General features: G+C 38.8%; 1 protein-coding gene across 1 annotated transcript; it reads left to right on the top strand.

The window, feature by feature from the left end:
• Window positions 1-2,096: 2,096 nt before the first annotated feature.
• LOC140324426 (uncharacterized) lies at window positions 2,097-16,217 on the top strand. Its single transcript, XM_072402306.1, has 8 exons — window positions 2,097-2,220; window positions 5,144-5,236; window positions 7,500-7,778; window positions 9,332-9,718; window positions 11,032-11,124; window positions 11,202-11,226; window positions 12,882-12,913; window positions 13,226-16,217. Exons 1-8 carry the CDS (start codon window positions 2,154-2,156, stop codon window positions 13,456-13,458), a joined length of 1,209 nt encoding a protein of 402 aa, XP_072258407.1. The 5' UTR covers window positions 2,097-2,153; the 3' UTR covers window positions 13,459-16,217.
• The last annotated feature ends 1,383 nt before the right edge of the window (window positions 16,218-17,600 follow it).

Here is a 17,600-nt window from a genome sequence, read left to right as displayed (position 1 = left end):
TAGGGTTGTCTCTGTTTCTGAGGCGTTTCACTGTATGGCTTCCTCAAGGGAGGGTAGAGACTGGACAGAACATATATCATACAAATATTTGTTATGTTCCAAAAATAAAGTGAAGTACAAATAGATGTAAAACTTTTTTGACAGGTATTGGTGTGATGTCCTCCTTCATTGATTTATATTATACCACTATGCATCATACCAATACCTGTCAACATTTAAGCAGGGGTGTAGTGGGGTGGGCACCCCCGTTGAGGCTCTGCACTGATAGCCTTCACTATCACCGTGCCCCCTCTTCTTTTTTCATGACTACACCCCTGCATATAAGGATTGACAACCATTAACCTAAATAAGAAATGGTTCCTTTTGGGTTCTTACTTAAGTTACTAATTGGTATTGTGAGTGGCTTTTCTGTCAAAACAGCAGTTTTCTCATATTATAATATTTTATTACTTTCAAATCCTTGCAAACAAATGCAGGGATCTGTCACACCTTAGATAGTTTGGGTGCTTCTTGTGCTTTAAAATAAATAAAAATAAAAGTGAATTTATTTTTTGTAGAATACCTCAACAGGATATGGTTATGTGGGCAACTCAATATGGGTTTTCATTAAAATCTGATAGTGTGTTGTATTAAGGGATTAGTTTACCACATGACATGAGCATATCAAGATATTAGAAGGGGCATTTACCAACATTATTTGGAAAAACAGAAAACCCTGAATTTCTTCTGCAAAATTACAACTACCTAAACATACTTGGGGACAAACTAACAATATTTTATTATATATTTTGATAAGCTTTATAAATAACTGCATCAATCCAAACACTATAATCCCTAAAAGGGAAGTGAGTCAGCAATAAGTTATGGTCCTCCTGTGGTACACTATTCAGGATATATTGGACAAATAGGGTCATGTGGAAAAATATTTTGATCTGCAGAAGCATTTTAGTATTCCAAACTCACACTTCCTACAATATCATCAACTAACAAGGTTTATACTTGTTTTTTTTTTATTTAAATTTACATGTTTTATTTAAATTTTTAGAATAGTATACGAACAAGGTACCAAAATAGGTAATAGTAATAGCACATTTTCACCGAGAATATCAACAGAATACTAATACAGTGAAGGGGGGGATACATTAAGGGTACCCTGGGGCAGGATGGGAGGGTGGGAAAGGTCATGCTACAATGGACCTGATTAAATAAAGCTCCCCAAGGCTGGAGAGGATACACTTTCATCAGTAAAGCTATGTGATCCAGCAAACATGAAATAGATCTGGTGGCAAATGACTTTTAGGAAATCCTTTCCAGGTTTGCTGGATTACCCAGCTTCACTGATGAAAGTGTATCCTCTCCAGCCTTGGACAGGCTTAATAAATCAGGGCCAATAACTCACACTGTATCATCTAATTAAAGAAGTAAAAATCAGAACTATTTGCAGGGTCTGGTGCTTTTGTGTCGGTTTAGATAGCTACTAAATTCAGCCGGGTTTTTACTTGTTAAATTGGCCCTGGGAAGAAAATTCAATTCCTCTAACAGAGGAGGCAAGCAATATATTTACGATTTTACAATGGACCTACTGAGCATTTAATATGAACGCTAAATCCCCTTCCCCAAATTGAAAAACTGTTTGCCCAAGTAGTTAGTCAAGGCCCATAGTAGCGTGTGAAGGACACTCAACTTGAGTCTCAGATAACAAAGCATTATATTTCTAGGGACATTGCCATGCTAAGTAAGGAGTGGGCATCATCATATTTCCCTAGCCTCTGTGCAGAAAGGTCAGCAGTAATATATGCAGTAGGCCTCTGTGATATTTTGAGAAATACAACATTTTTGAGTGAATGTTGGGGAGAGTATTTCATCCAGGGTCACTCTGATACTGAGACAAGGATGTGGAGATTGATATCCTCAGGGGGTTTAGTTAAAAAAGGGTTTGTAAATGAAATTTAAAAGATCTTTGGTTTAATGGTGAATGCAGAAAAAGTAATATTTCCAAAATCACAGTGTGACTGTCCTAAGTATAGTTGGTATTGGTGTGCAGTTTTTTTTTTTTTTCATGTAAATACAGAAGGAAGTGGTTAATATGAGGAAGCAGATGCATTCTGCTATTTACAAGTCAGTAACCTATTTTGAAAATTTTCAACTCCATTATGATGGCTTTTGTACAGATCCTAAAAATTACTTTTCTACTGTTTACTATCGCAGAGGGAAAACAAGGTAAGGACAACTAACATTCAATGCAATTCATTACAATGTCAGTGGGAGTTTTGGAGAGCTGTAAATCATTATTTCATATTTTTAGTCTGCTAATTATATATGTATAATAATATAATAATAGAAATATGGGGTGTGCATGAACATAAAGCACCCTCATTGCTGGAGGTGATTTATGCATACTCATTTACTAAATTAGAAACACACACATTCATTTCCTCCCCTAAACATAGATCTATTGGCGCACATGAGCAGTTAAAAAAACGAGTGAAAAGTGAAAGAGGTAAAACTTCATCGATGCCTGCAATGCTGTCTGTTCCTTATTAGTATTATTTCATATTTTTTTTTCGTTTGGATATGAAAACAGATACTATTCTTACAGAAGTTCTAACTCAGTGCTTCTCAAACAGGGCTCTGTGGAACTCTAAGTTTCCTCCAGAGGTTGCTGGGGTTCCTTGATCAATGAGAAATGTGTTCCTTTAGGTCAGGGGTCTGCAACCTGCGCCTCCGGAGCCCCATGCGGCTCTTCAGCCTCCTTGTTGTCGCTGCTGCGGGGAGATCTCTGATGGGGGATCCCCTTCCTCCCAAGACACTGCGGAGGAGGGGGATTCCCTATCCGGTGTTCTATCGAAAAAAATCTACCAGTGAAATAAATCTACCACGGGGCGTGTACAAATGGGTGTGTACAATGACATCCCCTCCTTTGAACTCCAATTCCTCTGGAATGGGGAGATGTACAAAACCAAAAATGTAGGTGCAAGTGGGGGACATCTGTGACTAACACCCCCTAAAATGTAATTGTTAGGCTATCATCAGAACATAAAGAACTCTGCCCATCAAAAAAATCTACCGTTACACATTGCTGGAGGCACCTGAACCCCAATTTCTCTGGAACAGGAAGGGGGTACAGGTGAACAAAATTAGAGGTGCAAGTAGGGGACACCTGTGGCTAACACCTCCTAAAAACTCCACCCATCAAAAAAACCCTACCCTGTTACACATTGTTGGAGGCTTCTAGCACCTAAACCCCAACTTATCTGGAAACGGGGGTACAGGTGAAAAAAATTTGAGGTGCAAGTACGGGACACCTGTGGCTAACACCTCCTAAAAATTCATAAAAACTCTGCCTATCAAAAAAATCTACCCTGTTACACATTGCTGGAGGCTTCTAGCACCTGAACCCCAATTACTCAAGATTGGGGGGTACAGGTGAACAAAATTAAAGCTGCAAATGAGGGACACCTGTGGCTAACACCCCTTAAAATTTAATCGCTAAGGCGTCGTCAGAACATAAAGAACTCTGCCCATCAAAAAATCTACCCTGAAGCCTCCAGCTTCTAATGTAACAGGATGATGGTGGAGCTGGAGGCTTCTAGGGGCATAGTTCAGTGTTTAATTTATTTCAAAGTAGGCCTACACATGCACACTTGTTGTAACAGGTAAAATTAAAAAAATAATAAAACTTTTAAAAGTTTATAAACTGTGTTATGTTTTGCGGCTCCAGACTATTTTTCTTTAGTGGAAAAGGAGGATGATACCAATGATCATTTTGGCCATTTGTAAGGGTGAAATTCTTCCCAATGGTGAAAAAATGATGATCACATTAATGTACTGTGAGTTGTGGATATAGTAATTACAGTAAGGGTTCCCTGGAGACCTGAAAGTTATGTCAATGGGTTACCCAATGTTAACAAAAGGTTGGGAAATTCTGCTCTTTACCTTCTTATCTGATAGAAAGAAACAAACATGGCGACTCAAACATGGCGAACACACAACAGAGGTTTAAAAGATTACCATAACATCAGTTGAGAGCTCATAAACTGGTACCCCATTCAGGGCTCATTTTGGGGGGGTAGTGATTAGACTAGTAATAAAAAAAAATCTAATTTAGTTTTATCTCTCCTGAAAAATATTGTCCATTTTCAAACCTCATGCTTTTGGGTTAGATCCCTAGCAAAAACAAAATATCAGTTTATTCTTGCTTAAACTACAATTAAGATCCACTTTGGGGCAATATCATAAAATAATCCACAATCCCCCCCCTGCCCCCCCACCTCCCTTATCTTTAACTTTGCTGCACTTGGAGGCAAAACATGTCAGTGTGCCACAAATTCACAATGATTCTCACAGATTCATCGGTGGAATCACGGTGTACAGCCTGTTCTTTTATTTATGTCTGGATGTGGGGAGTTAATGCTATCTGTAGTCAAACCTGCACCCATTGCGGCATTCAAAGCTGCCTAATGTGGACATTCAAGTGGTTTGGTTGTTTTTTTCAACCTCTAACTTCTAGGTATACATTAAGAAATATTAGGAATAGGGCACTTAAGAGGCTCAGGACTTGAAGGATCAAAGCCAGCTTTTACATGAAAAGTTGTGGTTTACATTATATATTATTCTGTATATCTGAATTTACTGGGAAGTGTGACATTTTCTATTCATGATCGGTAACCTTAATGCATTTTTACATCATGTGTTCAGTTAAAATTGCAGGATGGTGACAGGTTTATTTTCCCTGTCTCTACATTCATACTGGTCCATCTTTTAACATTTCTCAGATGCTTCCAAAGGCCCCTTATAAAGCAGTCTATGACTATACTTAAATTATATCAATGTGAGGATCCATAGAACAAGAGATGAAGCTTGGTTTTAAGGCTATATTTGCATTACCCTGAGAACAATAACTCATTTTTCACAATGTTACTGTGCAGCAAAGTCAGCTGACATTGAAAGTTTAATTGTCCAGTTGATATATGAAGTTACTTTAACTTGTACTGCATACAAAAAAATCCTGGTCTGACCCACACGAATCCACCAGAAGAAATGGCCTTATAGTTCTGTAGCCATTTTCTGTATGTTTTAAGGGCAGCCTGCTTTCGTATTACTCTAATCCTAATCGATATTTAAACTGTTTTTTTTAAATTAGGAAATAGGGTGAAATTAGGAAATGAAGACATTTGTGAAAAAATGCTTGATACAGCAGCTCCAGCTGGCGAGCCTTGTTGTCAGGCACACGGAGGTAAGATGTTTTGTGCATGTTTGGGTATCAGACTCTCAAGCCTGAATTTTCATTGTAGCTATTGCTTGTAGCTATTGTTTTTTCCTGGGTTTAGTGATATGGATGGGCGTAAACCTGATATCTTCTCAGTCCCTATTTAATGTACAGCGCTGCGTAATATGTTGGCGCTATATAAATCCTGTTTAATAATAATAATAATAATAATAATAATAATAAAGTGCAGTGAATCAGTGGTCAGCTCTCAGTGCTTCCAGGTTCACAGCTTTCATATGACTGCACGCAGTATTTTTACAAAAACAATATCAAGTACTTTTTGTAATTGGCCTGTTAAAGAACAACTGTACTGTAAAAAGGATAGAAGAAAAAGATAAAGTTTAAAAAAGTTTTTCTAACCTGTCCATCATATCCCCTCAGAGGAGGTCCCCCAATGAAATAACTTTATTAAGTTGCAAAATAGGTGTATTAAGTAAAAATAAATTAAATAAATCAAAATGAAAAACTAAAACACACAAGTGTATGTAAACTAAAATTGGTAATACATTGGGTATTGCCAAGCAGGATGAGAATATAATTTTAGGGTCACTACTTATGATCCACTCCAAACTGTGTGTTTACAATGGCGTCACTAGCAGCACTGTGATAGATGTGTCTGTAAAGGCTGCTTGCCATATTCTGCAGCGTACAACTCACTGTGTTCCAACCTTCATATCTCTTGAACCGTTGGTTGTAAAGATTAAAATGTTCAGGGAACACAAGTTACCCTCGTTGCTATTAGTTATTTAGTCATTAGTCATAAAATTTCAGAAATTTAAGATATGAGGTCACAAGTTTAAAAAGTTGTGAAAATACAACACTGGGCATGTTCTTTCAAAAGTAAGTAAGTATAGGAACCTGAAACTGAACATACAAACTGGAACCCAGGGACCTCTTGCATAGACAGGAGTATTGGGGTAGGGCTCCAAAATTCATAACTGCAAGCTCACAAAACTATGACTGTAATACTATGCTACCCTGTTCACATTACCATTTCTCTGGAACGAGGAGATGTAGCAAACCAAAAATGTACACTGGTGGCTAACACCCCCTAAAATTTCATTACTGTGGCAGTATAAGAATATATAAATTCTGCCCATCAAAATGTGTGAAAAAAAACTTGAACCCCAATAACTGGCCAACACATAGGCCACTTACCTTCTTTGAACCACAATTACCGTATTTTTCAGACTAAAGGATGCACTTTTTTCCCCCAAAAGTGGGGGGAAAATGAGGGTGTGTCTTATGGTCCAAATACAACCCGCCCCCGCGCTTCCAAGGGGGGCCCGGCAGGCGGCTGGCATCCCCCCTGCAGCATGGTCCCTCTGTTCTGCAGCCTCGTAACTGATCTCGGGATCATTCAGGGAGAGGGAGGGGAACGGCTGCAGTGCTGTTCCACCCTCTTCAAGGGAACTTGCCCTAAAATCATCTGGCAGTGCCTTTCCCCTCCCTGCTGTTTCTTAGCAGCCATGTTTATAGGAATGCTGGGGATGTGTTTCAGTGTGGGAAGGCTCCGTGGGGAGTGAGAAGGGAGGCAGAGAGAGCAGTCTTAAATGAGCAGTGCTGGGTTTCTTGTGAAGCAAGTCATTCTCCTATGACAGGTGAGTTGTAGCTTTCCTGTCACTATAGTTTTGTAGTGCAATATCTGTGCAATGTGTCTGTGCAATGTGCAATATGTCTGTGCAATGTGCAGTGTGTCTGTGCAATGTGCAATGTGCAATCTCTCTCTCGCTAAATATTATTCTAGTTATTAGTCATTAGTCTTATGGTTCAAAAAATACAGTACCCCCAAACAGGTATGGCCTGAAACAGGGAGATGTAGGGACCTAGAGATGTAGTAGTAAGAACCCCTTTGCTATTTATGACATGAATTGCATTTCTCTGGAAGTATCCATTGCAAAGTCAAGTGGGTTCAAAGAAGGTTAGCGCTACCTATAGCTGACAGGATGCTCTGTATCGTACATGTAGTTTCTGCTTTTTGGATCAGACAATATTTGGCAGGCTGGCAATGTATGAAAGCTTTAGTTTTAGTTTTTTATCTTTCTTGTGTGTGTGCACAGGTTTCTGGCCTAGGGAAGAAAAAAAATATATATCCAGCCCAAAAATGGCTTTAGTTGCAGCAAGAATAGTGTAGTACAGATTGTGCGCAGGATCACCATGTGTACTTTTCCCTATATTTCTATATTAGGTCTATAATTGATTGCAACGTCACATTTACTTTATGTTACAGGTCAGACAGAGGTTATATATCAAGACAAAAAAAACTATTCAATTCAATGCAGAAGAGAGCAAATGCAAGGAGAGCAAGGAAAGACGATTTACTGGTATACATATGGAAGAAATGATTCTGAACTAGGCATTTTTTTCATAAGTGGGACATCAGAGACGAATCATAAAGACACAAACCAAACTGGAATATTTACCTGTACTGCAAAGAAAAAAAAATGTTCTGTGACATCTGAGGATTTCTGTAATTCTAACAAAACAATTATAATCTCTTCAACAAATGGTATGTATCACATTAATGTTTAGTTGGAGTTATATGGTAGTCTTGCCTATAGAGGAACTTTTAAGAAACTAATGCCAATAATTATTTTTTGGCTTGTTTTGTGTGGTTTACCAAACTCTTAAAAAGAAACAGCTATGCCCAGGAGCTTTTTTACATGAGATCAAAACCTTTGCGGCTTTTTGAAAAAATCAGTTCAAGCAAACCTCATCAAATCAGTATGTCGGAAACCATTGCTGACCTTTTGAAAATGCTGTTTGTCTGGCTATTATGCTGACTCTATGGTTTCAACAATTTGAGTCACTAAGGCAGCATTGATAGAACTCTGAAAGAGGGGCAATGATAGGAGCAGAAGGTCAATACCCTGCTCCTACTCATTGTATACCCAGCACACATATTTAGCAGTCTTCGTACCCACAAAAACTTCTACTTTTTATCTTTAATATTTAAAAAAATAAAAAAAACACCTAATGCAGACCTATATTCCAATGTCAGACTTAATATTAGAGATCTATTCTCACTTACTGTACTTGCTCTGGAATGTTAGTCCCTCCTAGTGGTGCTGGCTGTGTCATCTATTACAGCCATCTTGTGAGTGGCAATGTTGAGCTTGCCATCCTCTCCCTCTCATGCTCACTGTCCAGGCTCTCTAGTGCATATTTGTCCCAGTGTGTCTTCTGTGATTGGTCTGTACTGAGGTCATAGATGTTAACCACAGATCAGGCTCACCATCTGACCACCAAAACAGATCCCTGTGCATTATCCCAGCCCAGTGTCATCATCACTATCATCCTCCTCACTATTCAGTATAATCATCATCCATCCTCCTCACTACTCAGTATCATCATCATCCTCATCACTATTCAGTATCATCATCATCCATCCTCCTCACTACTCAGTATCATCATCACCATCCTCCTCACTGCTCAGTATCATCATCACCATCCTCCTCACTGCTCAGTATCATCATCACCATCCTCCTCACTGCTCAGTATCATCATCACCATCCTCCTTACTATTCAGTATCATCATCATCCATCCTCCTCACTACTCAGTATCATCATCATCACCATCCTCCTCCTCACAGACCAGTATCATTATAATTATTATCATCTTTGGAGCCCAGTATAATTCCGATCATCAGAGGCTAGTGTCATACACATCCTAGCAAACTATCACCCCCAAATCAGAATCCCCCCCCCAAAAGCGTATGTACTTTCAGGTGTGAAACCTGTGCTGTGGATTTTCTGTGTTAAGGAGCTCTGGAGCTATGCAGACACGCCTCTCATCCCCTATTTCAGGGTGAGGAACATCATTATATGACAGGGAAAAACCCCCACTACGCTTGCTGACCCATCAGGACAGTGGGAGTGGAAAGAACCACTCCTAATAATGATGCCAATCTCCCAAAAGCCCCAGCAGTCTCCTCCTCACTGCCATGGTGGTGGAAAATCCAGGGGTGGGAAAGTGTAACTTGGGCTTTTATCACTCAAGTTGAAAATGTGAATTTATATCCACTTTAAAGGTTAACACTTTGAAACTTTTGTTTCTTACAGATATTACAGATGAAAAGAAATCTGATTCAGATTATTATGTGGAAAGTGGAAATTTCACTTTTGATTGTCATGTTAACCTAACTGTTTCATATGCTTTGCTGTGGATAGCTGAATATCATGATGGATCCACTAAATGCTTATCTTCTATGGAAGTAGACAACTATTTTTTCACGTTTTCAGAGAATAAGTTGTGTTGTCCTATTAAAGGAGTTAGTCAAAGAATTAACCAAACACTTTCACATCATTATCTGGACATTTACAATATTACAAGCTCTCAATATGGGAAATATCTTTGTATTGTATTCTACCATAAAAAAGATAACTATGTATGGAAAACAATAAACAAAACAATAATTCAAGTTACCAATGGAGGCGGTAAGCTTACTGGTATGTTAACTTCTAATTTTGCATTATATATTGACATTTATTTATAAATAATTGAAAATAAAATGCAGTATAATGAATATTAATTAAACAATCTACATTTTTAATGCAGGTGAATATAGTTTCCACTTACTATAGCTTAGTAAACAGTGATAATGCACATTTAGGAATAGGAGGGTATACTTTCATTGACTACCAAATAAACCTAACATTGGGATTAAGTCAGGGGAAACTGGGGAAAAACATTGAGGAAAATTCAACCAACACCAGTTATGGGCTGTGGCTTCAGATGTTACTGACCTAGGGCAGAAGGTGCCCAGTCTAACAATGCCACTATTGCTGACGGTGCTCACTCCGAGTTTTCCAGTCAAACCCTGCTATAACCCTGTTAAACTAGGCTAATATTCTTTTATGTTCTGGATAAAGTAGGAGAGGACCAAAACTCATGTTTGCTTATTTTATGCTGTATGTGTCCCATTGGAAGGAATTTCTTTTAATTTTTGCCCCAGACATGAAATGAAAGAGAATATCTGAAATTGAAGAGGATTTATGTCATAGACAGTTGTCACCATAACATTTGCCCATATTGGATGATTTATTGTAACCACTGTTTGCTCCGATGGCAACCCTAATATTCTGAATTTTCCACAATAGAAACAAAGCCAGAAATAAAAACTTGAGGGAGCTTTGCCTTTAGATACATGTTGTTACACTGACCCTCTTGATTCAGTGCTTTTAGTCACTAATCTTGAACAAATATTTAAAACATTTTTCAAAGTTGCTGGGAAAGTAGTGAAGCTAATCCAGTGTCAGTGAAATGGCTACATGATGAGTATTTTGCATGCTTACTAGTGACGGATTAAAAGTCTTTCTCAGTATTTAGTCTTTCTTTAACTGTTATAGTAAATATCTTTAAACATTTAATGTACACAATCTAGTTTGACTCATTGGAGTACAATCTGACACCCACATTAAGTGGCATATTAGCCGATCCTCAGTAAACATACTGCCCAATAATTTATCCATTTTTTTAACCTAGTTTTTATATCATAAAAGTGGTGTTCACTCACATTTTAAGTGTCAAATGCTTCTTTATATCAAGATATAAGATTAAAAGCAATTATCTTTTGATTTAGCCAAAAGTACAGCTTTAAAAAAAAAACTCTTTTATACAAAAAAATGTATTTTTTTGTGGATTTTTGTTAGTTGGTGTTCACAGATCTTGCATTTCTCTGGTTTTACATGCATTACATGTTTCATCAGCAAAAAAAAGTAGAATTATTCTTACACTCTCCATTTTGATCTTGGTGTTTCAGGTGATATTCCTTATATTGTTTCTGGAATCATAGGAGGACTAGGTGCGGTTGGTGTAATACTATGTTTGGTGATATTTTGCAGAAAATTTAAAGGTAATAATATGAAGTGTCATTAAAATTAATTATATCTAATTTAGTCAAATTTTGATTGTACTTTTTTTACTCAACAGGGAAACAGAAGAAAATAAATCAGAGGTAAATTACTGTTATTTGCCATTCATATAAGGATATACAATTATACAAAACTTTAGTTATCTCTAAATTAACCAATCTAGTGTTATCTAGTGGTACACATATATATATATATATATATATATATATATATATATATATATATATATATATTTATATACAGGTATTTCTTGGGTTACATATGAGATATGGACTGTAGGTTTGTTTTTAAGTTGAATTTGTATGTTGGTCAGAACAGGTACATTATTTTAACAAATGTAATTAAGACGGATGTTTGTTTCAACATATTATTAGCCAGCGTGGTGTCAGTTACTGTATAAAATCCTCACTGTGAGTTAATCACAAACAAAGCAAAAAAAGCTTTATGAAGCCTAGACATTTATTCATTCTGGAGTAAGCTGAGCTTTGATATTCAAAAAACAACAACTGCAGAGCTTGTCTTGGTCATTAAAGAATTAAAAGAGGCTGCAGAAAGAGCTCCCCCCCCCCCCTTAAGATCACCCACAACCTGTTTTGGTGTTTTTGGCACTAAAACCATTTTGACATTTTTGAAAAACCCTTCACAATTATTTCTACATATACCTCTATATATTTGCTATTGGTATTAATGAAAGTTCTATATGGAAGATGATTACATTGGTCATTTGCTGTTGGCAGCCAATTATGATATGGATGTTGTTACATTTGCTTTAGTCCATATGTTTTTGTTGGCCTTCATTCACTTTTTATGGGGATTCTTAAAAAAAGTACCGTTTTATATGATAATATATGCATATTATCAGGGGGTAGCAGGGCTCTTGTTTTGGTGAGTAAAACCCCCACACCAATGTGGTACATTGATATTTGGTTAATTCCTAGTATAACTTCAACTTTCATCTAAAGCACTGGTCCCTGGTGGTGCAAATATGCAAACTGTTTTTCCGATACCTCTCCTTGATTTAGGCATACTTGTTTAGATTAATTACGTATTGTGGCACCTGCAAACTTCATGGGCTATATAAAAAGCTTGCTTTATACATCTATTGAAAACCACAATATAAGTAACTGTAACTCATTAGTTTAAAGCTACCATGGTCAATAAACCTATGATACATAAAAAAGCTTGCTTTATAAATCTATTGAAAAACGCAATATTATTATTACACAGTATTTATATTGTGCTGACAAATTACACAGAGTTGTACAAAGTCCATAGTCATGTCACTAGCTGTCTCTCAAAGGAGCCCATAATCTAATGTCCCTATCATAGTCATATGTCTTTAATACAGTCTAAGGACAATTACGAGAGGAAGCCAATAAACCTAACTGCATGTTTTTGGAATGTGAGAGGAAACCAGAGTACCCGAAGGAAACCCACACAAACACGGGGAAAACCAACAAACTCCATGCAGATAGTCCCCTGGCCTAGATTCCAATCTGGGACCCAGCACTGCAAAGGTCAGAGTGCCAACCACTGAGCCACCATGCTGCAATATATATAACTCAATATTTAAAATTATACAGTGAGGTCCCCCCACTGTGGGCAGGCAATTTGAAACTGAGTTTTGACATTTTGGAATAAACTTTTGCATTAGATGCATTTGTGAAAAATAATATGAAGTATAAAGTTTAACAATAGTAAAAAGGTTTAATACAATTCTCTCTTTTTAATATTTTAGCCATTCTAACATCACTCCCACAGAATATGAATGTAAGTATTAAAAGACATTGTATTTGTAGATTGTTTTTGCTCCAATGATGGATATATTCCACAGCATCATCAAAAGAAACTGAAGCTGCAAAAAATAATACACTACAATCTCCATTTCTCAATGGGTACCTGCTTAGATTTGAACTAATATATTTTACAGGCTAGGTATAGGTACTCAAATCCTAAAAAAAAATCACCTCATAAAGCCTATAGGGAACTTACCCAATATATAGTGGACAGTGAGTGCACATAACATCTAGTCAGTTTTACAGACACCACTCAATGTAATGGAATGTGTTTATGTTTTTATAGGTACACCCTATGCAGTCAGCAGTAGACAAGACTTAAAATCCAACACCATGAACATCCATGGCCAAGAGCCATTACCAATGATGGATGGAGTGTATAGTGAAGTAGAGCTGACACCGATAGCCACATGGAGTGAGGCGCAATATTCAGAAGTTGGCACAAAGGTCCACTCTCAGTATCTGAAGGTTGGCATAAGGCCTGTGGTTGTACCAAACCAAGAATTCTCAAAAAATTAGGTCATACAAGTGGAAAATAAGGCATGTGCAGCTTACTCTGTAGTTAGCTTTAACACAAAGTAATAAAATGATCATTATTAACCTCCCTAGCGGTTCATTTCTTTTTGGATTTATATGTCAAAAAGCGGTACATTTTTTTCATGAAAATTTTTTTTCATTGTAGGCCTGTAATTCTTAGGCATAACTCACCAGAATATATCTAAACAAGAATCTGAGTAAAATAAAGTTTGAAACACAAAATCATGTCATAATAATAATAATTAAATTTATTAATAAACTTTAAATAAAAAACACAAAAATCTGAGGTTTTTATGATTTTCCTCATAAACTAATAAACAACTAATAAACATCCCGGGTGTGATATATTTTGAAACAAGGGACAGCACAACCACGTCCAACATCACAATCCGGGCAGTAGAACCGGGTTTCCTTTCTTATTTTTCTCCCGGTGTCATCACACTTAGCGCAACACACCACGCACATCCTCGTTGGTGCTTTTCTTGCGCTTGGTGGTATGTAGTCCACAAAGTGGCGACCAGTCAGGCGTTCTGGGTTCACCACCGTGGTAGCACGGCGTCCAACTCTATCCGTTTCTTCTCTTTGATATTTTAGACATATGGCCTCACAAATTTGCCAGATAAAATCATGGTGAAGTACAGGCCTGTCATTCTTTGCTTTGAAAAGAATGAAAGCATTCCAAAGACATTGTTCCACCAGATGCCTAAACATTTTTTTATAATATCTATATATAATGTAATAATTCTCTGTTGTTTTCTAACAGCAGGATAAAAATTCATCGCCTGGTCAGCTATATTAACACCCCCCATGGTACTGTTGTAGTCTAGAACAACCTGTGGTTTCACAATGTCTTTCCCTCTTCTTGTTCTAGCCATAGCAGTAGCGGCATTGTGTACAGTCCTCAAAAGGCACACATCTTTTTTGTCATGCCATCGCAGGGCCCTCATTTTTCCTTTTTGCTAGGAAACTTTTTCTCCAGTTTTCAGCTTTTGTTTGCTAAACATGGATGGCATTTCTCGACGATTAGCCCTAATGGTGCCATAGGCATCAGTTTTTATGCTTTATCAGGAACTCAAATAATTCAGGGGAGCTGTAAAAATTTTCGGTGGTAACACAATATCCTTGATTCAGCAATGGCTCCATTAGTGACAGCACAGATGATGTCGCCACTCCATAATGCTGAATCTGGCGCTAAATTTCGTGCCTCTCCCAGTGTAAATGAGGGGGTGTTCCATATGTACCCTGTTGCTGATTCACACAGCATGAAGGACTTGACTCCAAATCTGGCCCTCTTAGATGCAATATATTGGATCCAGCTGAGCCTCCCCTTGTAGGCCATTAGACTTTCGTCTATGCTTACTTCTCTTTGGGGGACATAGCTGTCTCTGAAGTTCTCCAACAATATCTGGTACAACTCCCAGATTTTTTTCAGCTTGGGCGCAGGATGTGTGGTCTCATTAAATGTTTCATTATTTGAAAAATGTAGAAACTTCATTATTAGGCAATAACGGTACTCAGACATGACTGTTCCAAAAAAGGGGTAGTGATCAGCCTATTAGTGGACCAATACCACTTCTGCAGGGGCTTCCCCATGACTCCCTGCAGAATAATTAGGCCCAGAAACAGCCAAATGTCCTTTTCAGTGACAGGTTCCCATTTTATGGTCCTGGAAAACCAGCTGTATGTGGCAGCTAACTGTTGCTCAGGGTACCTGTTGGTTTCCTCAACAATTTTTTGTATGGCTTTGTCATTCAGAAATAGCTCCTGGTACGCCAGGGGGTTGTGCACCACCTCTACTTTCAGACTAGGCTCCCCAGTGAATGGGAATCTTGGGGGCACCGGCTGAGTCTGACTGATATCAACAGAGCATCAGATGCGGATGTCATTAACCTCAGTGTCCGAATCGCTGTCACTTTCTGTGTCCGATGACAGGTTTCCAGGGTAATCACTGTCACTTGTCTCCACTTCGCTTTCGCTGTCTGAAAGTTGTTCATATGCAGCTTGACTTGAGAGACGCCTTTTGGATGCCATGGCAGAGGTCAGGGCTGGCAGCAGGCAAAAACGTCAGAATCCAGGCAGAGGCCAGGGCAGGTAGCAGGCAGAGAAGTGGTCAAAGTCCAGGCAGAGGTCAGGGCAGGCGGCAGGCAGAGAAATGGTCAAAAGATCGGCCAGAGGTCAGTAATCAAATGTATTGGCAGGTAGGCAGTGCACTGTAACAGTGTATCTCTCACTCCAACTGTCAGAAAGATACTGGCTACTTTGTATTGGATTCAATACAGTTATTTGTATTGAATCCAAAACAAAAAATTTGAATTTCCCGCTGGTCACGCTCCCCGGCACCTGCACAGACGTCTCCAGTAAACTCCTCGGGTGACTCATCAAGACACAGACACAGAGACGCTGTTGCAGGGGGAAGACAGGAAGAGAGGAGCCTGCAGGAAGATGCGATCACTGAAGCAGAATGGAGGAGGACGCCGGCAGATAAGGTAAGTCTTTATTTATCATTTATTTATCGCTGCTTTACCTACCCCGAGTGTGACTCGGGGTTACTACTTTTAGCAAGCTTTTTCTACCCTGAGTCACACTCGGGGTTACAGCTAGGGACGTTAAAATAGGAATCTTTAGATATCCTTAGTATTGTAACTCAAAGCGGACCTGAATTCAATAAACAAAAAGATACTAGGAGGTAGAGCTAAATGATAAAAAAACAGATGCAATGTATAATTTGTCAAAAAAATAAACCCCTGGCTCCTTTTTTCTTCTAGCACTATACTGTACATTGTATATGCCATGTAATGTAAAAGCCAAGATCCACACTGCTACACACAGTGCCAGCCACCAGAGACTATGTAACGCCTGAGCGTGCATGAGTTACATAATCAGTGGGCATCCAATGTATCACTGTCCTCTGAGAAGTCTGCTGTGGAGTAAGCGGTGAAGATGGCTTCTTCTACTATGGTGATGACAGACCCTGGTCCTGTCATTACTGCAGGAAAGGCTGCACACATGAAAGTCTGTGCCATAATCGGCAAGTTTGTTGTGCATACTTGCTGTTTATGGTAGAAGCCCACCACCCACCAGTGAATATACTTCCTATTTAAATGTGTAAAACCACATTGGTTCTGTATATTTAAAGCTCATGTAAATGTTTTAAAAGTATTTTTTTATTGACATCTTAGGAGGAACTATTAAAGAAGAACTAAACTGAAAACTGCCAAAGAAAAAAAAATACACTTACCTTCAATCCCGCAGGGCAGTCTGATCCATCCAGGTGAATCTTGCATCAGTCCGGCATCCGTCCCGTAGCGCCCCCATCTCCTCTTCTTCCTAGTTCTTCATCTTATGTCACCCAACCTAGGCACAAGATCGGGTGATGTTGTATGAAAAAAATTCTCTTTGTGCAAAAAGGCTCCTTATGCGCATGTCTGAGATGCTTGAGCATGCGCAGAAGGAGCACCCAAGAGCCTCCCGGGATGCCTGATGTAGGTATCCCGGGAGGCTTTGTGCTCCCATTCATTCTCAATTGCCTAGGTCAGGGGTCTGCAACCTGCGGCTCCAGAGCCGCATGCGGCTCTTCAGCCTCCTTGTTGTGGCTCCCTTTGGCTGCCGCGGGGAGGTCTCTGATGGGGGATCCCCTTCCTCCCAAGACACTGCGGAGGAGGGGGATTCCCTATCCGGTGTTCTAATGAAAAAAATCTACCAGTGAAATAAATCTACCACGGGGCGTGTACAAATGGGTGTGTACAATGACATCCCCCTCCTTTGAACCCCAATTCCTCTGGAATGGGGAGATGTACAAAACCAAAAATGTAGGTGCAAGTGGGGGACACCTGTGACTAACACCCCCTAAAATGTAATTTTTAGGCTATCATCAGAACATAAAGAACTCTGCCCATCAAAAAAATCTACCGTTACACATTGCTGGAGGCACCTGATCCCCAATTTCTCTGGAACAGGAAGGGGGTACAGGTGAACAAAATTAGAGGTGCAAGTGGGGGACACCTGTGGCTAACACCTCCTAAAAACTCCACCCATCAAAAAACCCTACCCTGTTACACATTGTTGGAAGCTTCTTGCACCTAAACCCCAATTTATCTGGAAACGGGGGTACAGGTGAAAAAAAA

The sequence above is a fragment of the Pyxicephalus adspersus genome, chromosome 2 (assembly GCF_032062135.1).
Source record: "Pyxicephalus adspersus chromosome 2, UCB_Pads_2.0, whole genome shotgun sequence".
In the NCBI taxonomy this organism is placed as follows: Eukaryota; Metazoa; Chordata; class Amphibia; order Anura; family Pyxicephalidae; genus Pyxicephalus; species Pyxicephalus adspersus.
Note: the sequence above shows the minus strand (reverse complement) of the source record. Positions and strands in the feature narration are given on the sequence as shown.

Coding starts and splice junctions, on each gene's coding strand:
- LOC140324426 (XM_072402306.1), top strand. CDS start 2,154: ATGATGGCTTTTGTACAGATCCTAAAAATTACTTTTCTACTGTTTACT. Junction 5,237..7,499: donor TTGTTGTCAGGCACACGGAG/GTAAGATGTTTT, acceptor TTTATGTTACAG/GTCAGACAGAGGTTATATAT. Junction 7,779..9,331: donor TATAATCTCTTCAACAAATG/GTATGTATCACA, acceptor TGTTTCTTACAG/ATATTACAGATGAAAAGAAA.